Source organism: Colobus angolensis, unplaced genomic scaffold (assembly GCF_000951035.1).
Source record: "Colobus angolensis palliatus isolate OR3802 unplaced genomic scaffold, Cang.pa_1.0 Scaffold137, whole genome shotgun sequence".
Lineage (NCBI taxonomy): Eukaryota > Metazoa > Chordata > Mammalia > Primates > Cercopithecidae > Colobus > Colobus angolensis.
Window position 1 is genome coordinate 5947244 of NW_012114455.1, and position 21870 is coordinate 5969113.

Consider the following 21870-nt stretch of genomic DNA (forward strand, 5'->3'; position numbering starts at 1 on the left):
TCCCTGAGATGGATAGAAGTTTAAAGTTAACTTTTTGTAGCATGGAGCACTTTGTGAACTTTTTTCTAGATCATGTTCCTCCACCCACTACCTGGCCCCTCCCTTTTTGGGAATCTGTCACCTGTCATTTCATTCTTGCAGGAGAATGCATTCTTTTTAAGTCTTTCCTTAGCAGCTCAGTGTTTAACTCTCGTTCTAGTTCCAGTATATATATATATATTTTTTTGAGATAGGGTCTGGCTCTGTTGCCCAGGCTGAAGTGCAATGGCACAGTCTTGGTTTACTGCAACCTCCACCTCCTAGGCTTAAACCATCCTCCTATCTCAGCCTCCCTAGTAGGGACTTCAGGCACATGCCACCATACCTGACTAATTTTTGTATTTTGGGTAGAGACGAGGTTTTGCCATGTTGCCCAGGCTGATCTCAAACTCCTGGCCTCAAGCGATCCTCCTGCCTCAGCATAGCTCTAGTTTTCTAGAAGCTGGTCCTCTTAGCTGAATCGAGGAAACTTTACAAAGGCAAACAGTCTCTTATGGCTCACAGCTGGCCCATGGAAGATATCTTCATACTTTGCTCAGATAAACCCTGGGAATGTGGAATTTCCCCAGTGCCTCTCTTTGCTCTGCCCTCAGAGCAACTGCCAGCCAGTCCCCCATCCTTTAGAGTTCTCAGATGTTAGATACTGTTTTCTCTGTCCTTCATGCTCTGGGAGACTCTGAGGAAGAGCAAGAGGCCAAGAAGACTAAATTTCATCTTTAAAAAGAAGATGGTGGGACTTGTTCTATGATGTCATAAGACTTATTTAAACTATAGAAATAAGAACATAGTGGGATGGTGCAAGAATTGGAAAATAAGTCAGTGGAATAGGATAGGAGCCCAGAACATCCTCACACATATCCAGACTCACTATATAATAAAGATAGAATTAAAAATCGACCAGGCATAGTAGCTCATGCTTGTAATCCCAGCACTTTGGGAGGCTGAGGCTGGTGGAACACGAGGTCAGGAGTTCAAGACCAGCCTGGCCAAGATGGTGAAACCACGTCTCTACTAAAAATACAAAATAATTTGCCAGGCATGGTGACGGGCACCTGTAATCCCAGCTACTCGGAGGCTGAGGCAGAAGAATCACTTGAACCTGGGAGGCGGAGGTTACAGTGAGCTGAGATGGTGCCATTGCACTCTAGCCTGGGGGAAGGACTGAGACTCCATCTCAAAAAATAAAAGAAATAAAAAGAAAAAGAGAGGGCAGTAAAATCTGGGAGATGTCTGCACAGGAAGTCTCAATTATGTTTGCAATGCTTAATTAAAAAAACAAAAATCCTGAAGTAGATCTCTAAATACCATTTCCCTTGGTGAAATGGCTGGTTCCAGGTTTGGGGCAAGATATGCACATGATGAGGGTTGGAGAATGTGTTTTGCCAGGAAGTGAAGAAGCACTCCAAGACTACTTGGGATCATGTCAAAACAGCAGAGGAACCACTTTGAATGGGTTCCCGCTGGCTGAAGTGGGGCAATTTGTGCATCAAAAAGGATAGTAGTAATACAATGGATTAAAACCTATCAAATACCTAAAAATCATGAGTTCACAATGATACCTAAAAATGATAATAAACTCAAGCAACCCGATGGCTTGTCTTTGGAGGTTAGGGTAATAGTTTATTATTCTGAAAAATGAATACATAATGAGAAAGCATTTATTTTACCTTTCCTATGCCAACTATATTTTAGGATAACTAAGTAGTTGTAAAAGTAGTTCCTGCCTATGTATAATTCCAACTTATCAATGCAGGAGAAATTATAGATTTTTAAAAAATTACCTCCAATGAAATAATTGATCTAGGGCTGGATGCAGTAGCTCATGCCTGTAATCCTAGCACTTTGGGAGGCTGAGAAGGGAGGATCGCTTGAGGTCAGGAGTTTAAGACCAGCCTGAGCAACATGGCAAAAACTCGTCTCTACGCAAAATATGAAAATTAGTGGGGTATGGTTACACATGCCTGAAATCCTTACTAGGGAGGCTGAGATAGGAGGATGGTTTGAGCCTGAGAGGTAGAGGTTGCAGTGGACCAAGATTTTGCCATTGCACTTCAGCCTGAGCAACAGAGTCAGACCTGTCTCAAAAAAAAGAAAGACTTGATTTAGGCAACAAGGCAACATTCATTAACGGGGCTAAAACTATTGGCTGGAGTATTGGTGGGGAACATTATAATGGAAGGGCCAGGCTGACTCCACCTACACCCTATGATCAATCTAGGATCAATTTTAGCCTCCCTACGAGTACAGCAGCTCAAACACTATGTGCCTCATGGTGTAATGCAACAGGAAGCATCATTTGTACTTTCTTGCCTAAACAATTGAACCTGATTGTACCATCTTTAGAATTTGCTACTACTTTGCAGGAAATATTAGGGACCGAAGAATGACTTAAATGACAAGAATACAGCTAGCTAAATCAAAAAGGTGGGACATTCCACTGGAAAGATGACCCAGTTTTTCTCCAGTAATTATGCATTATTCTCCAACCAAGATGGCATTAGAAAAAAGGGAGGGTGGATTTTTGGGATCAAATAGACTGAGAAGAGATAACGAATGCGACATGACACCCTTTTTTGCATCCCAGTTTGAAAAAATCAACAATAAAAAGACAATTTGAGAAAATCAAGGAAATCTGTGTATGGATTGGTATTAGAAAACATTAAGGAATTATTATTTTTGTTAAGTATGATGAAAGTATAGTGATTATGTTTAAAAAATGTCCTTATCATCTATATAAGGACACATGAGAGTGTAATGAAGAGCCTGGGAAACTTTGCCTCCAAACATGGTACTCTTGCATGCTGATTATTTTAAATTAGAGCTCCTTGAAAGTAAGCAAATACTGAAAGATGTTATGCTCTGATATTCTCTTACCTACTTTAAGATTGGACCCTTGGCCAGATGCAGTGGCTCACGCCTGAAATCCCAGCCCTTTGGGAGGCTGAGGTGGGAGGATCACTTGAGGTCAGGTGTTTGACACTAACCTGGGCAACATAGTGAGACCGCATTTCTACATATATTAAAAAAGGAAAAAGAAAAAGGACTGGACCATCCAAAGAAAACACGATTGCCTTCCATCCCCTCGCTGAAATCTCATTATCTATGGCAGAAAAGAAGACTGAGGAATGCAACCACACCTGGTTGACTTTTTCACAAGATAGTGTCTGCCTCTGTGGCTCATTTGAATTCCAAAAAGAATCATTTACAAGTTAATCTCTGTCTCTGGGGTCCATTTGTTCTCCCTAACCATTGTTTACTACCCCTCAGACGCATGGCCTGCATTCTGCATCTCCCTCCACCTATGAAGAAGGGTACAGAAGCGTCTGTACCTCACTGGGTTACTGTGTAACCATTCTCCTGCAATCCCCCAGTGTTTATGCATGTTAATAAAATTGTATGCCTTACAGAAGCAAAGTAAAATAACAACAACAACAAAAATTGTATGCCTTTTTTCCCTCTGTTAATCTGTGTATTTATTTATTTATTTTTAGATGGAGTCTTGCTCTGTCACCCAGGTTGGAATGCAATAGCGCGATCTCCGCTCTCACTGTAACCTCCGTCTCCCGGGATCAAGCAATTCTCCCACCTCAGCCTCCCGAGTAGCTGGGATTACAGGCGCCCGCCACCAAGCCCAGGTAATTTTTATTTTTTGTAGAGGTGGGGTTTTGCCATATCTGTCAGGCTGGTCTTGAACTCCTGACCTCAGGTGATCCACCTGCCTTGGCTTCCCAAAGTGCTGGTATTACAGGCATGAGCCACCGCACCTGGCCAATCTGTGTATTATCAATTCATTTCAACAGACTTAAACTTGAACCATCACGGGAAAGTTTGAACTTCACTGCAGTAACATAGTGTCATACTAGACCCCTATTGACTCCAATAGAGACGGCACCATGTTCAAGCCAAAGAAATGACCTAGCAACAGCAAATGAGACACAGGGTTTATTTGGGGGAACTTACATACAGGGATGGCTTAGTCGCAGTGGGCGGGACCAGAGAACCGCTACTATTGGTGAAAAAGCATGCAGTTTATATAGCATTTTCGCATAGCATCCTCCACCTAGCAACCTTCACCTACCAACCTCCATTTAATCTCCCAAAAGGGACTTGATCCCCTGTATTCCCTGTGTTCCAAGTGATGGGCCAAAGGTTCAGATGTCCTTCGTAGATTAGGAGTGGATCTCCTGGTTGGCTGCTCCTGGATTCCTTAGCTTGGCACTCTCAACACGCGTTCTTAGACCGCAGAGTCATTCACAAAGTCATGCTTCAGTGAGGTTAATGCTGTCAGGGCTATCTGCAACGTGCATGGGAAATGCCTTTCCAATGGTCTTTTACCCCAACCCTTCAGGGATCCTTACAGAATGAGAAGTAAAAATGAAAATATAAGCTCCCCAACTGACTGAACGGACCCCGTCTTGGCCAAGGGGACCCCAGACAGACCTTGGAAGCTAAGTTCCTGACCATGATGGGATGGAAGCTCAGAAATGCCTCATTGTATCCCATCCCTGGCTAACTACCATTAGGCTTTCTTCCCTAAGGGCTAAACAGAAACTGGCCCTTTCAGAAGAACCCTACTGATTTCCACCAACCACTGACTTCTGACCCTCCCTTTTGCAGTTTCAATACAACTGCCCGAACTTTCTTACTGATCAGAGACCAGCAACCACAGAGTGGTTCCGGCCGGTCTATGGAGGATGTACAGTGAGGGTCTTCATGTCCTCTGCTTCACCTTTTGATCAGGGGGCTGAATACTGGATCAGTGGATCATGGTAATGCCACCATGTTTTGATCATGGGTCCTGTGGAGAGGCATGAAGCTCAACTGTGCATGTGCATGTTTCTCCTTTCATGAATATTCCTATAGCTTATTGAATATGTATATGTGGCCATTCAGCATAAATCCGTGTTTTGTATTTCTGACCCTTGAAGTTCCTGTTTCTTTTTTGAGACGGAGTCTTGCTCTGTCTCCCAGGCTGGACTGCAGTGGCACCATCTCGGCTCACTGCAACCTCTGTCTCCCAGGTTCCAGTGATTCTTCCACTTCAGCCTCCCAAGTAGCAGGGATTACAGGTGCCCACCACCACGCCCAGCCAATTTTTTGTATTTTTAGTAGAAACTGGGTTTCATCATGTTGGCCAGGCTGATCTCAAACTCTTGACCTCAAGTGATTTGCCCAGCTTGGCCTCCCAAAGTGCTGGGATTACAGGTGTGAGCCACCATGCCCAGCACAGTGCCTGTTTCTGGCTTCTGGATGGAGGCTGTGCTTCCCGGCCTGTTCGAATGGTCACCCTGCAGACCACAACCTTTTATGAGAAATGAAGCTCTCCTTCCCCAAGTTTATGAACCTTATCATTCTTCAGTTTTCATGAACTACATAAACTGGCCAGATGCTTCACTCAAAGGTCTATAATATGAGCATCTCAGTTGGTCCTGCTGCGCGCCACAGCCTAAGAATGTAATACAAACTAGGAGGAGCAGATTCCCTACTTTCAGTGAGGTGGGTGCTGGCGCAGCGCACTGGAGCGCACCAGTGTTTGTGGGGCTTAGAGGAGGGCACCAATGGGTGCAGCCGTGTGAAGGGCAGTATCCTGGGGACCCTTGGAGACAGGCTCCAGCAACCTTCCAGAGCACCCGTGGGGTGGCCAGGGGCTCCTGGAACCAGAAAGGCAGGGTATGAGGAAGGCTTCTACTGATGAGGGCTGAGCCCTGGGACTCTTCTGTTAGGGTCACCACCCCAGGCTGATGGGGCTTGAGGATATCAGGCCTACACTCACAGAGTGTACATTGGGCATTTTACATACAAGCTCAACAATCCAAACTCTGGGTCACCCCTATTTTACAGTTAGAGAAATAAAGGCAGAAAACCATTTAGCTTTTGACCTCTTCCAAAGGGTGGGCGAGAACTATCTCCTGCCTCCAGGCTGCTCTCTCACCCCCACCATCCAGTAAATCTTTCTGACTTTCTGCACACCTTTGTCTAACTTGCTGAAAGACTGTTGAAGGACTTGCAGGGTTCAGTCCAAGAGGTGTTAATAGCTACTATCTTCTTTCTGAAGCGTTTATCAGGAACTGCTGTTCTCACAAATCAAACTGTGAGAACATTTGCCAGGAATTTCCCTGGAGCCCAGGCTTCACTCTTCCTGCAGCATCAGAACAGGCGTGTTTAGTGGTGGCGATTGCATTGCTTGAGGCCTGTGGCCACTACCAAGCCTGAGTCTATTCTGTCCTTAGAAGCTCTGCTGTTTCCATTTGATGCCCATGTCTCTGATGGAGCCCAGGAGAGGAGAGGGTGGCAACGTTTCTGTGGCACTTTGCCAGCGGCAAGAAGGCTAGGCTTGCCCTGGAATTTCCATTTGTAGGCTCTGAATCAAGTCCAGGGAGCTACTTGCCATGGAAATCCTGGTGGTGGTTTGGCTAGAGGAGACAGGTATACTTGCAGGCAGCTATTTTCCTGGCCCTGCCAGCTGAACTGACGAAGCACCTGTGATGGATTTGTTTCTCACATTCCCACGATTTGGCAATTTCTTTTGATAAAAGTTTCATCCTTGCCACGTCCATGGACTCAAATCTGGCAATTATGTTTGATGTTGAAAGACTTTTGCATTTTAGACTTGTTTAGACCATGTCTGCCTTGTTTATAGAGTGGGGCATCTTCTGGTTTGGCGCAGTGGCTCACGCGCCAAACTCCCAGGACTTTGGGAGGCCGAGGTGGGTTGATCACTTGAGGTCAGGAGTTTGAGACAAGCCTGGCCAACATGATGAAACGCTGTCTCTACTAAAAATACGAAAATTAGCCAGGCTGGTGGCAGGCGCCTATAATCCCAGCTACTTGGGAGGCTGAGGCAGGAGAATTGCTTGAACCCGGGAGGCAAAGGTTGCAGTGAACCGGGATCCAGCCACTCACGGCACTCCAGCCTGGGTGACAGAGCGAGACTCCACCTCAACAGCAATAGCAACAACAACAACAACAACAACAAACAACAACAGAGTAGGGCATCTTCCTATCATAAGTATATGTTCATCTCTACTCTCTATAAAGACAAGAAATTAAGAAGGGGTTAATACGAAGAGGATAAAACAAAGTAGGGTATTTTTCCTGGTCTTCTTGAAGGTAATCCCATGATATGTGTACCGGATACTAAAACCAACCAAACCAGATATCAGTATCGTGCAGAATGGTATAGAATAAAGAGCTCTACATTAGGAGATGAGCACTGTGGCCTTTTCAAGGTGTTCGTCCACATTAGCCTTGGTTGGCTCCTCTGTAAAATAAGACTAAATAATGACTAACCGAAGTAAAGGCAAGAGGTTCAACCTGATCAACATCTGGAGTGACTTTCCTTTTCTTTAAATCTGGGCAATACTGACAATCTAACCATCCATTCACTCACTCACTATGGCTTTATGTACTCATTGATTTGTACATTCGTTCACTCGACAAGTTTTCGTTGAGGGCATATTGCATTTTCTATGAAAAGAGCCAAACTCTGTAAAATATTTGAAGAGATTTATTCTGAGCCAACCATGAGTGACCGGGCCCTGAGACACAGTTTCAAGAGGTCCTGAGAACATGTGCCCAAGGTGGTTGGGCACAACTTGGTTTTACACATTTTAGGGAGACATGAGACATCAATCAATACATGTGAGGTATATATTGATTTGGTCTGGAAAAGCAGGACAACTTGAAGTGGGATGGGGCTTACAGGTCATAGGTGGATTCAAAGATTTTCTGATTGGCACAAAAAATACAAAAATTAGCTGGCCATGGTGTCACACACCTGTAGTCTCTGCTGTTCAGGAGGCTGAGGTGGGAGGATTTCTTGAGCATGGGAGGTCAAGGTTGCAGTGAGCCAAGATGGCACTGCTGCACTCCAGCTTGAGAAATAGAGTGAGACCCTGTCTCAAAAAAAAAAAAAAAAAAAAGAAAGGAAGAAAACATTCAGTTCCAGTAATCTGGGAAAGCATTAGGAAAGAGGTGACCAAGAAAATAAAATACGGTCTGTCTATGGATGCTCACAGATAGGGAACCAGAAAGCAACAGGAGGTGGGTGGTTTGGACCTAAAGGTCTTTGTAGCAGTGAATTTTGTCAGCATAAGCTGCCAGCCAGTTGTCTTGGTAGGGGCTGTCAAACTCAGTTTAGCAAGTTCCCACACAACCCACCTTGTTGGCCTCTGCAGTCTGCTTTTCTACTTGGGTAGAAACCATCAGTTTCTGGGGAAGGACTGTTGGCAGATGAGCTTGATGAGTCAGGGAATGAAGCTAGACCTAGGTCGTCTCCCAAGAGCAGGATTTTGACAAGACTGAAGTTTGACAATGAAGCTGATGCAAATGCAGACAGGTGGTGCCCCCTGTGCCCTTTGTGTTGCCTTTCTGTGCTTCTAACTTGGTGTGACTTGTTCAAAATCCCTCCTACTACTTCACCAAGACCAGCTTTCCACCCTCTGAAATGGATTTCTCTCTGCGGTCTGTTAGGCCACCGTGCGGTTTCCCCTACGGGATTCCTTTTTGTGGTTGGAGGTCAAACCCTTTCTTGCCTGCTGCTTCCAGGAATGTGTGGTGTATGTCTCAGTGTGCTACACAGGAGGGTTTTATTTCACCTCCCTTGAATGGAATGGCAGTTATCCAGCAGGTCTGGGTGCATGTATAAATAGAGGGATGCGTAAGCCTGCATTTAATATCTAGAACATAAACCAGCCACCACTGCGTGCTACACAGTCATGTTTTGATTAAAGGCTGCTGACAGCACCAGAGACCAAGCTGTGGGGCCCAGCAAACCACCTAATCCCACTGCTTGATCCCAGGCATAGATGGGGCAGATTTCATTGCCAGGAACAATTTCTTTCCAGCCACCGGCAGCTCTGAGTTTCTGCTGCTTTTCCTGCTTCAGCTGCTCATGCTGATGACTCTGGGTCAGACAGGCCAGAGTGAACATGGAAGACTGAAGTGGACAGCTAATCCCCAAGTTGTAGTCTTTTTTTTTTTTTTTTTTTTTTTAAAGCCAGAAGATTTAGATTCATTCCCCTGTGAATACTTTTGACTACAGAGCTGATGTCAGAAGAGCTGGTTGATTTTTTTTTTCTTTTTTCTTTTTTCTTTTTTTTTTGTTTTTGGCCATGAACCAAGAAGGGCCATTAAAAGTTCAGCATTTCAGCCAGGCTCGATGGCTCATGCCTGTACTCCTAGCATTTTGGGAGGCCAAGGCAGGCAGATTGCTTGAGCCCAGGACTTTGAGACCAGCCTGTGCAACATGGTAAAACTCCACCTCTACAAAAAGTACAAAAATTAGCTGGGCATGGTGGCATGTACCTGCAGTCCCAGCTACGCCAGAGGCTGAGGCCTTAGGATCACTTGAGCCTGGTTAGTTGAAGCTGCAGTGAACTATGATCGGACCACTGCACTCCAGCCAGGGCAACAGAGCAAGACTCGATTAAAAACAGACAAACAAACAAACAAAAAACAATCAGTTGTTCAGCATTTCTGTATCTTTGCCCAGCTTCCTACAACGTGCCATGTGAGAGCGTCACTTCCTAGTCTATACTAGATAAAGTATGAATTCCTGCTTCTGCTATTCAGATTGGTCACACTGCAGTCCCAAACTACCTTTCTTTTTCTTTTTTTTTGAGACAGGATCTTGCTCTGTTGCTCAGGCTGGAGTGCAGTGGTGCAATCATGGCTTACGGCAGCCTCCACCTCCCTAGGCTCAGGTGATCCTCCCACCTCAGCCTTCCAAGTAGCTGGGACTACAGGTGCACGCTATCACACCCAGCTACTTTTGTATTTTTCTGTAGAGATTGGGTTTCACCATGTTGCCCAGGGTGTTCTCAAACTCTTAGGCTCAAGGCATCCACCCACCTTGACCCCCCAAAGTGTTGGGGTTACAGACAAGAGCCACCACGCCCAGCCTCCAGACTGTCTTTTTGATCTTATAACCACTATACCCCTACTTCAACTTCTATGTAAGTGGATTGGCCTACTCTCCGTTTTCCAATGCCCCTTGTACCATTTGTCATTATTGTAATGGTCTCTTCCCCTAGACTGGCTCCCATTCTCTCTGTCTAGTGAAAGCCTGTCTGTCTGTTAGGGCTGAGTTTGATTCTAGGGCCTCCATAACGACGCTCATCCACAAGTGTCTTTCTATAGCATGCATTATTTCTACTACTCAGTCAACAAGGAATTGTATCATAATCCATACTTTATTGTTGTGTATACTGACTACAACTGAAAGATTTTAGATCGGAATTCTAGATTCTAGTCTCCCCTAGATTGGAAACCCCATGAAATCAGGGGTCATGCATGTGCTATGCACTTGGTAACTCCTACAGTGTCAAGTGTTATGTTCTACACATGAGAGGGGTTGGAAAGTGCTTGCTGATTGAATTAATCATAATCCACTCTTGAAAAAGCAGAGTTGGCAGTATTTATTAGTGAAACAGGTGACCTTTCAAGGACATTTTCTGACTAAGCACTGGAAAAATGACTGTGAAGTAGTAATTAAACTTCTCAGGTTTAGAAGGGAATCCAGAGAATATTAATCTCCTGACATCCCCTGGAGCCATCCAGAATGTCAGTTTAACTGATCTTACAGGTTGGGTTACCTCCAAAACTTTAGGTTTCTTGGGATTCTATGCTACGGACTTAGAAGACCTGATTTTTACAATTATCATCCCTCAATAAGTAGTTGATAATTTGTATTAAGGAAGGAAGAACTGTGTCCAACTTTCTGCTAGATATTGTGGAGAATGCCTGGGATTTTTTTATTTTCTTTTAAACAGAGTCTTACTCTGTCACCCAGGCTGGAGTACAGTGGTGTGATCTCAGCTCACTGCAGCCTTGACCTCCCATGCTCAAGAGATCCTCCCACCTAAGCCTACCATGTAGCTGGGACTACAGGCATTTGCCACCATGCCTGGCTATTTTTTTGTATTTTTTGCAGAGACTGAGTTTTGCTGTGTTGCCCAGGCTGGTCTTGAACTCCTGGGCTCAAGCAATCCACCCCACTTGGCCACCCAAAGTGTTGGGATTACAGGCATGAGCCACCATGCCTGGCATACCTGGGATATTTGTATAAGATGTAAATGCTTTTTATACAAACTTTTGGTTTTGAACAATGCCTTTGGAATTCTCTAAGTAACTGGAACATATAGTCAGGGGCTGTAAACCTTTTTTTTAAAAAAAGACAACAACGAATTTGACTTTTATAGACATCTAAATATCATTTTAGCTATATCTGATTAATAAAATTGAGATTCAGATACAATAGTATCATTTTAGCAAAAGCAAGAAACAGGCCAGGTGCAGCAGCTCACGCCTGTAATCCCAGCACTTTGGGAGGGTGAGGCGGGCAGATCACTTGAGGTCGGGAGTTCGAGACCAACCTGACCAACATGGTGAAACCCCATCTCTACTAAAAATACAAAATTAGCCAGATGTGGTGGTGTGCGCCTGTAATCCCAGCCACTCTGAAGGCTGAGTGGGGAGAATCTCTGGAACCCGGGAGGCTGATTTTGCAGTGAGCCGAGATGGCGCCACTGCACTCCAGCCTAGGTGACAGAGTGACACTCTGTCTTAAAAAAAGCAAGAAACACATGTACACACACAAAACTCATGATTTTTGCATGTGGCTTATAAAAGGGTTTGACAGTAATTTCAAAAGATAGCTTTCAGAAATGTATTGAATTTTAGAAGCGTTACTGTAATAATAGTGGCTTTCACTGACTGAACATTTGTCGTGAGTCCTTAAGCACTCGATATTTAAAATCTCACGTAATCCTAAAAGTAACTCTGTGAAGAGGTTTTTTGACGAGCTACATTTTCGAGGCCTGGAAGCTAATGGTTAGGATGGTTATCCAAGATGTGAACTCAGATTTCTCACACTCCAAGGTCCATGCACCACTGTGACACCCATCTTGAAAGTCAAACACCAACTGGTTGTGTTCAACTTACTATCGTTAAGGCCACTTAGGGCTGTTCATTGTACGACCCCAGGAGGTGTCACTCATCTCCTGCTCGTAGCATATTTGGAAAGTTTTTATGACAAATTTCTAGCAGATGACAGTGAAGTATCTTGAGGACGGGGAAGCCTTTAATTCACAGTTGCTCAAAAGTTGAAGGTTGGTCTCAGTGTGCCATGGTCACATGTAGAAGGCAGAGCCCTGAAACTGGAGGGATTCAAAACCTTGAGGAGCTTTTATTTTATTGATTTATTTTTCTGAGATGGAGTTTCGCTCGTGTTGCCTGGGCTGGAGTGGAGTGGCATGATCTCGGCTCACTGCAAATTTTGCCTCCTGAGTTCAAGTGATTCTCTTGCCTCAGCCTCCCCAGTAGCTGGGACTACAGGTGCGTCACCACGCCTGGCTAATTTTTGTATTTTTAGTAGAGACGGGGTTTCACCATATTGGTCAGGCTGGTCATGAACTTCTGACCTCAGATGATCCGTCCACCCCAGCCTCCCAAAGTGCTGGGATTAGAGGCGTGAGCGACCTCACCCAGCCTTGAGAAGCTTTTAGATGAGCCACGTGAGCCAAGGAACTGACAAAAGAGAGTTCTTTTTTTTTCTTTTTTTTTTTTTCTCTTGAGATGGAGTCTCTCTCTGTTGCTTGGGCTGGAGTGCAGTTGTGCGATCTCCACTCACTGCAACCTCTGCCTTCTGCATTCACGCGACTCTCCTGCCTCAGCCTCCCAAGTAGCTGGGATTACAGGCACCTGCCACCACGCCTGGCTAATTTTTTTGTATTTTTAGTAGAGACGGGGTTTCACTATGTTGGCCAGGCTGGTCTCGAACTCCTGACCTCGTGATCCACCTGCCTTGGCCTCCCAGAGTGCTGGGGTTACAGGCGTGAGCCACCTCACTCGGTCTTTTCTGTTTTTTTGTTTTTAAGAGAGAGTCTCCCACTGTTACCTAGGCTGGAGCACAGTGGCACCATCACAGCTCACTGCAACCTCAATCTCCTGGGGCCCAAGCAATCCTCCTACCTCAGCCTCCCGAGTAGCTGGAACCACAGGTGCTCACCATCACACCTGGCTAGGTTTTAAAAAAATGTTTTTATTTTGTAGAGATGGGATCTCCCTATGTTGCCCAGGCTGGAGACTTTGTATTACTTAGGATCTGCCACAATAGCTCACTTGCCTTCTTTCTGTCTTTAGAGTGAACTATATTTTCCCCTAATCTTAGATGTTAATTTAGTTTCACGGAATAAGCAATGCACAGTATTAAGAATCGATTGTATGGGAGATGCTATGGTAGGCCCCCGGCAGGAGGAATGAGGATGGGGAATGAGAAGGATCGGGGGTAGGCATGGAGTGACATGGTGGTGGTGGGAGCTCAAGAGAGATGCAAACATGAGTAAGACGTGGGCTTGACCTCAATGTATAAACCGTGGAGGAGACCCAACTATGAAGGCTGTCCGTAAGTGTTATAATGGTGGGGGAGGAAGGCATAAACAAAATCCTCTGGGTACACAGGAGAGAGAGAAATAAACTCTGTCTGGAAGAGGTGGAGAAGACTTCATACAGAATGTAACATCTGAGCTAACTCTTGAAGGATGGGTAGTAGGCCCCAGACAAACAGAGAAGAAAGGAACAGTAGCAGGAAAGCCATGAGGTGACAGTGGTCTACGGCCTAACCTGAGAGTGAGCTACACGTGTTGGGGTGGGTAGGAACTGTGGCAGGAAAAGCAAAGAACCTTGAATGTCCTCTTAAAGACTGTAGATTTTCTATGGGCAATGGGAGTCACTGAAGGTTTTCAAGCAGAGGAGTGGCGTCTTTCGATCTTTTGATTTTTCAGGGGTGGCTCCTTTGGTGTGTGTGGTTATTTGGCAGCGTCGGCCATATTATGTGGTGCAAGACTGTGCTTTTATTTTTCCTTTCCAGGGGAGTCCTCTCAAGGAAAAGAACCTTATTGTGCTTTTATCCCCTTTTGTCCAGTCGTAGTTTGATCCTCTGTTTGCCATTTCCCCTCTCTTCCCTTTGATGTTCTTGGCAAGGGAAGAGTTACGCCATTGATATCTTCCTATTGACATCTGTGTCAGGTGTTTGATTCCTAATACCACATGATTATTCTTTTTGATGAATCAATGGGTGAGGGAATAAGTTGTTCTCACTGTCCATGGGTTGGAAACCCAGGAAAGTTTAGGAATAACAGAGTCGAAGAAAGCAGCACACAGACAGAGAGGTGGGACGTGCATTGGAGCAGAGAACAGCTCACCGTGGTTCGGAGGAGGTCTCAAAATAGAAGGTGCTTCTCTTGGGATTCACACCATGCGCCTTGGCAGACAGCCCACCCTTATCGTCATTAATTTCCTGAGTTCAGAATTGGGCACCACATCCTGGTGTTAAGCTGTTAACCTCCAGCATCAAGGCCACAGTCGCTGGGAAGAATTCCTTTCTCAAGCTGTGGCCTTGTCAGCGTTGTCCTCTGAACATGCCACAAAGGGTGAATATTGCATCCAGTCCCAGATTCTGGAATTCTGTGTATACTTTGTACTTCCCAGGCCTTTCCTCCAGGACATGCACACACAGAGCAAAGCCTTCCTGTAGTGGGCCAGGATGCTGCAATTGCAAAGTATGTATATGTATGTGTAGGTGTAGGTGTGTGTATATTTGTAAAAACAGAAGTGCATGCATATGTGTGCGTGTGCGTGTGCATTTGTACAAGGGCATGCGTGTGCATGCGCACACAAAATTATGTAAGCTTTCAATGCATAGAACACGACTTTCCTTTCAGACCTTTTTTTCTTCTATTGCCTGAAAGTATAAAACCTGAGATAATGTGGATAGTTTGAGGAGATCAAGGGTGTTTCTAGAGCCTGGTTTTTCATAGGCTCTGGAAACAGAGCTCTGTCTGCTCTAGGTTTCCAGACTGGCTACAGCTCTCAGACCAGGAGTTCTTTAGACTTCACCCAGTTTTCCTTGCTATGTGCTATGAAATTACAGCCATGCCATCAGTAGAGGGCTCCCTCAACCTTAGAAGCTGGTGAGAACGCTTGAAGGCCACGCAATGTAAACGTGAGAAAAATGCGGATCTGCTGTGAATTTAAAATCCAATGCCCCAAAGTACTTTTGTAGGGAAGAAACCCTAACCCATCCTGAAAACAGACCATTTCAGCAAGAAGGTATTTGTAGTGTTTACGTTACATGACACTGTTTAAATTCCTGGATCAAGGTCAGCATAATGTTTATGCTTAGCGTTACACATAGCTAAGTTATTCTTCAAAGAACGCAAGAAGCAGGGCAACTCCCTGACCAATGCTTTAATTGTTTCTGGACGTGTCACTCGTGTTCCTAAACTCAGGGGTTCCTAACTATCCAATCACAGAACCATCAGTCACCTTCAGTCCCAGGCCTGGGCCAAAGCTTTGCAGATGCCAGATCTCGGTTTGGCATTTACCCAGATTTGTGCCGGCTAAACGTCGAGTGTCTGGCTGATAAAGCACCATGTCCATGTGTTGAATGCCACTGTCTGCTCAGGTGATTGCAGCTGGCCAGCTGCTCTGTGTTAACATTGAGAAGACTGTGTGGTGGATATGCAGGCAGGAGAAGGAAGCTGGACACTGCTGAATCAGTATTTATCTATTGGTTGATATCTCTCTTTTTTATAATTTTTGAGACAGGGTCTTACTCTTTCACCCAGGATTGTGCAGTGGCACAATACTGGCTCACTGCAGCCTCCACCTCCTGGGCTCAAGCAATCCTCTTGCCTCAGCCTCTCGAGTAGCTGGGCCTACAGGTGCATGCCACCACATCTAGCTAAGTTTTTGAATTTTTGTGGAGATGTGGTTTTGCCATGTTGCCCAGGCTGGTCTCGAATTCCTGGGCTCAAGCCATCCTCTCACCTCGGCCTCCCAAAGTGCATAAGCCACTGCACCTGGCCTAAAGTTAGTATCTCATGAGAGTATTCTGATTTTCCACTCTGAAGACAAAGTGGTGTAGGATCCAACAGCACGTGTAAGTCAGAATTGGAGTGTTCTTTCCCTCGAAATGTGCTAGATAACCACTGTCCCGGTTTTAGGATTGAACTCCTTTCCTTCTCAGCTCTAGGCAGCCAAGCACACTCCATTATTATAACATCATCTGAGACATGTTACAATGAATGATGCCACCACTTGCTTGGCCTCGGGGATGTGTCCCTGTGGAAACTGCAGGAGCACACCCCAAATTCCTTGACTACATTTGGGAGGTATCTTGGGCTTTTAATTGGGGGTGGTAAGGAGATACCTGGGCGGTGGGTGAGGCTTCCTGACGTTTTCACATTCTGGGGAAAAGGAGACACCATACTGTGACCAGAATCTACCTCTGACCCGTCTGCTATCAAAATGTATCAACCACAGCAACAAAGCCAAAGAACCACCTGCAGACTGGGGCGTGGAAGGGCTTGGGGACTGGAGGGAAAGCAGAGTTCGTGAGGCCAGGGTCCGTCATTGTGAACTGGATAGGTTTCCAAGAAGCAGCACGAGTCCTCTTTGTGATAGAAAGGTAAATGCACACAAGTAGAAGTCTTGGGGAAGCCACTCCAGCCCACTGCAGTGGGAAACTTAGTGATTTCTGTTTGTCCTGGCATCCTCCATTCAGATGTTTCTCATCAGTTACGTTCAGATTGATTCCATTTGCAAAACTCTCCTGGCAGTCTCGGCGGAGCAGGCTTGGTGGCAAAATCTCTGGCATTTTCTGATCCTGTCCAGGCTCTGCTCTTCTTGTGTAGTTTCTTGACGCTTTGGCTCCCAAGCAGAAACTGGCTAAACAGAGGCTGCTGCTGAACAAAGCCAAATGTAAAACAGAACATTGGAACGCCAAGCGGAGTGGTTTTGCTAAATGTGGGGGCTGGGAATGGGCAGAGGACAGTAAGGGATCAGGAAAGGGAGGGACCTCCTTAGAATCGGGCTGAATTATGCCCTGGTGAAAGTCTGTCACAGCCCATCATGTCTGCATCCTCACTCGTTGTGCAAGATCAAAGGTTGCATCCTTTCGCTCTCCAGTCTCACTAATGAACACAATATTTGGGTCCAGTCTCACTAATGAACACAATATTTGGGTTGCACCCATTTCCTGGTCATGAAAGTGTATGATCCTCGAGGCCTTGACACCTCTCTTCCTTCTCATTGTCCATCAGCCCCTCCTCGCAGTCTCTTGTCCGTTTCCTTCTCGGCATCCCCCTCCCCAGCCGCACTGTTCCACACCTGCCCCATCTTTCCCTTGTCCACTTGATGCTAACATTTCCTGTACTGCTCTGGAGGGTCCTCATCCTCCCTCTCCTTACACTGCCGCAGCAGGGCGAGGAGGTCCAGTTGGAGAAACTGCCAGTTCCTCCCTTCCGCTGTAAGGAGTGGGAGAAGGATGCTGCTGTCACGGCCCTTGGTTCTCTTTTGCAGGAGCTGACAGCACGCGTTCTGTTACTCTGGCCCTTCATCTTGCTGTCTGGATTTAACTTCCCCACGAGCAGGTCACACAGTCTGAGCTTCCAGTGGATACCTGAGTATCAGGAAGCAGGGAGCCCACTGGCTTTAAGTCCAAGATGTTTATCGAGTTCAATAAAGTGGATTCACGCACACATGCACAGGCACATGCATGCACACAATAACAGTCTTAATGGTCACACAGTTCAAAATTCAAAAGGTGCACAGAGGCAGAGAGTGAATGGTCTCCCCTTTGTTTTTCCCTAGCTTCTTAGTTCTCCTCAGCAGAGGCACCTGTGTTTAAGCATCTTTCCTTCTGGGCGTGTTTTATACACATTCAGACAAATACTTACTTACACTCACATATTTCGTCCACAATCGGTAGCGTACCATAGCTATGGTTCAACACCTTGCTGTTTTTCACTTTTTAAAATGGCTGCATAGTATTTTTTTTCTTTTTTTGAGATGGAGTTTTGCTCTTGTTGCCCAGGTTGAAGTGCAATGGCGCAATCTTGGCTCACTGCAACCTCCGCCTCCGGGTTCAGGAAAATCAAGAGATTCTCCTGCCTCAGCCTTCCCAGTAGCTGGGATTACAGGCACACGCCACCATGCCCAGCTAATTTTTTTTGTAGTTTTAGTAGAGTTGGGGTTTCACGATGTTGGCCTGGCTGGTCTTGAATTCCTGACCTCAGATGATCCACCCACCTTGGCCTCCCAAAGTGCTGGGATTAGAGGCGTGAGCCACTGCGCCCGGCCATGGCTGCATAGTATTTTGTTGAGTGAATTTCCATAATTTATCTAACTAGTCCCGTACAGATGGGCATCAGGTTGTTTCCAGTCTTTTGCTATTATAAAAAATAAAGCTGATATTTTGATCCTCACATCTTGTGTTTATTTCCCAAAGGCTCAGGACTCAGAGGAGAGAGGAGTGTGGTCTACACTTCACATCTCTGCCAAGCCTGGCACTGGATTTGAAGTTCCACACCACTGAGCCAAACACATCCAGGTCTGCTTTTTTGTTCCCCTTAATTCCCTCCAACTTGCCAGCATACACAGAATTTATGCTACCAATTTTGGTGTTCACTAAATTAGGTAATTTTATGCTTTTCTTTCTCTTTCTCTGCCTAGACCCTCTTCCAACCTGGGGATCTGGTGGTGAGCAAAATGCTATTCCAGCAAGTGATGCCCCTAATCTCCTAAGGATATAAGGTATTGAATTTCCTACATTCATGTAGTGTGTTGAAATTTGCAAACCACCATCACATAGCATTCTTTCACTTGATTTTTGCACACATTTTTGAGGTTGGTAGGACATTTTCTAGATGAAGAAACTGAGGCTCAGAGGAACTGACTTGCCCAAGGTCACCGAATTGGTGAATGGCAAAGACAAAACTCAAAATCAGTCCATCTAACTCTCTGCCTGCTGCTTTTCTAATATGTGCTGACCCTTTAGCACACATATGACATCAAAGTCAGCTCTCAATTTGCAATATGGTGGGAGGCTGAAGTTCTAGCAAATTCCCCTCCAGATTTTATTTTCATCACCAGACAGAGCGAGGCTATTGGGAATTATGGACCCATATATCCACAGCGAGCCACTGGGATAGTGCACAACCTAATCAGGGCAATGCCAGTTGTCCAGGGAGCAGGAGAAAGTGTGCTGGAGAGGAGGGCCAGGACTGGAAGCCTCTGACCCAAAAGCACATGCTTGATGTGGAGGCCAAGGCATAGGTTTACAGGCCGGGCAACAGGGAGAGAGGAAAGGAATGCACATTTACAGAGTCCACTATGGGCCGTGCTGACCCATTAATCACTCCCAGAACTTGGGAAGGACACTCACAGAGATAGGCCAAGGCTGTGCCGGTTCACAACAGGTCTTGTGCTGCTCTGCCCAGCAGATGGGGGACATTCTCAAGGGTGGGCAAGGGTCTTTATAAGTGGTGATGCCCAGTGCTGAGGGATAGGTTCCAGGCTCATCTCAGAGCAGCCTCTTCTCTCCAGAGACTCAGGTCTAGCTCCGTGTGTGTGTGGCTCTGCCCTTTGTCAGAATGAGGTTTCTTTTCTGCAGCTTCTCAGCTCTGGGAGCACATGTTTCTGGCAGTTTTCTGCATCTGTTCACTCTGATGCTTGGAGGTACTACTCAGGCTGCAGAGAGCATGCTTCGAGGGAGCTGTGGACGAGGGTCAGCGGCGCCAGTGCTGCAGACAGCAGAGTAGACCCCTGGGAGGCAGGGGCTATTGAACAGGCATGAACTCTGGGCATGCTCCTGAAAGAGAAAGCCATCCTTTCCAGGGCACCTGCTGAGTAACCCCAGGGTAGCCCAGGGCTGGGTTATCACAGGCCCAGATGCTGAGCTGTGGACTTTAGAACTTCTTCTACAGGCAGTGGGAATTATTGAAAACCCTCGAGGAAAGAAGTGACAAGATTAGACATACATTTTAGAAACACTTCTCTGTCACTGATTCACTCATTTTTTTCTTGGAACACTGAGATCATTAGCTATGGACTGATTTGTGTCTCCCCAAAATTCATATGTTGAAGCCCTGACTCCCAATATGACAGTATTTGCAGCTGGGGCCTTTGGGAGATAATTAGGTTTAATGAGATCCTGAGGGTGGGGCCCTTGGGATGGGATTAGTGCCCTTATAAGAAGAAACTACAGAGAGCTCCCTATCTCTTGTCCACATACACGCATGGAGGAAAGGCTGTGTGAGCACACAGTGAGAAGGTGGCCATCGGCAGTCCAGGAAGAGAGCGCTCACCAGAACTCAGCCATACAGACTCCCTGAGCTCAAACTTCCAGCCCCCAGAACTGTGAAAATACATTTCTGTTGTTTAGGCCACGCAGTCGGTGGCATTTTGTTACAGCAGCCCAAGCTAACTGAGACAATGCATTACCACATGGCCAACACTAGGTTGGCTCCAAATATCCAGCAGTGAACAAAGAGTCCTTGCCCTCATGGATCTAGCAGTCTGGTGGGGTGCAGGGGGAAGCATTAAATGAACAGTAGTAATCCCAACACTCTGGGAGGACGAGGCGGGCACATCATCTGAGGTCAGGAGTTTGAGACCAGCTTGGCCAACATGGCGAAACCCTGTCCCTACTAAAACTACAAAAATTAGCCAGGGGTGCTGGCACGTGCCTGTAATCCCAGCTACATGGGAGGCTGAGGCAGGAGAATCACTTGAACCCAGGAGACACAGGTTGCAGTGAGCCAAGGCTGCATGATTGCACTCTAGCCTGGGTAACAAGAACAAAACTCTATCTCAAAACAAACAAACAAACAAACAAAAAGAACAGTCGACGTGAGATACATAGAATTGTTAATTATGAGAGTTAAAGGGACCTCATTTAGATTGGAGGAGATAGGAGAGGACTTTCTTAGCCTGAGACCGTCAACCTGAGACCCTAAGGATGAGTTGGGAAGGCCGGGGGAAGCAGGGGAGACAGCATCATAGGCTTGGGACCGGCATGTGGGAATCTGCTAAGTAAGAAAGGGCTTGGTGAGCAAGTGACAAAAGAAAGTGTCACCAGAGGGATAGAGTGATGTAAAATGCCTGGGAGCTAGTAGGTGGCAGTCCACAGAGGAACTTGTAGGACTTTGTTAAGAGGTTTGGATTTTTTAAAAAAATTCTTAGTGCATTTGGAAACCATTAAAGGGTTTCAAAGGGTTTTCGATGGAGAAGTGAAATGATCCAATTTTCTTTTCTTTTTTTTTTTTTGAGACAGAGTCTCACTCTGTCAGCCAGGCTGGAGTGCAGTGGCATGATCCCAGCTCACTGCAACCTCCGCCTCCCTGGCTCAAGCAATTCTCCTGCCTCAGCCTCCCAAGTAGCTGTGATTACAGGCGTGCGCCACCATGCCTGGCTAATTTTTGTATTTTTAGTAGAGATGGGGTTTTACCATGTTGGCCAGTCTGGTCTTGAACTCCCGACCTCAGGTAATCTGCCTGCCTCGGCTTCCCAAAGTGCTGGGATTACAGGCGTGAGCCACCACGCCTGGCCCCGATTTTCATGTTTAAAAGATCACTGAGCAATATGAGGATGGGATTAGAGGGAATGTGAAGTGAAATGGGAGAGGGCTGTTGAAGCCATGCTAGGTAAGGGGATGGAGAGTCCCCATGGAAACAGCAGCAATGGAGATAGAGGGAGGAGTTTGCATTTGAGGGCCAGTGGATAGGAGGGGTGGAGAAGAGGGGGAAACAGAAGACAGGTCCTGGCCAGGCACGGTGGCTCATGCCTGAAATCCTAGCACTTTGGAAGGCTGAGGCAGGAGCATCACTTGCTTGAGCCTAGGAGTTGCAGTGAGCTATGATTACACCACCACACTTCAGCCTAGGTGACAGAGCAAAGACTCTGTCTCTAAAAAAAAAAAAGAAGATAGGTTATAGGTATAACAGCTGGGAGGAAGAGAGTGAGTTTGACTTTGAGCAAATTGAGTCA

The 21870-nt window shown here is 46.0% G+C and overlaps 1 protein-coding gene across 1 annotated transcript in view; it reads left to right on the forward strand.

Moving 5' to 3' along the window:
- LOC105506544 overlaps positions 1–21870 on the forward strand; it is a 29831-nt gene that overhangs the window by 3648 nt on the left and 4313 nt on the right. Inside the window, exons 3-6 of the mRNA XM_011934734.1 lie at positions 16366–16510; positions 17145–17507; positions 18338–18433; positions 19561–19639. Coding sequence (XP_011790124.1) covers positions 16366–16510; positions 17145–17507; positions 18338–18433; positions 19561–19639 — 683 coding nt within the window. The remainder of the gene's footprint in view (positions 1–16365; positions 16511–17144; positions 17508–18337; positions 18434–19560; positions 19640–21870) is intronic.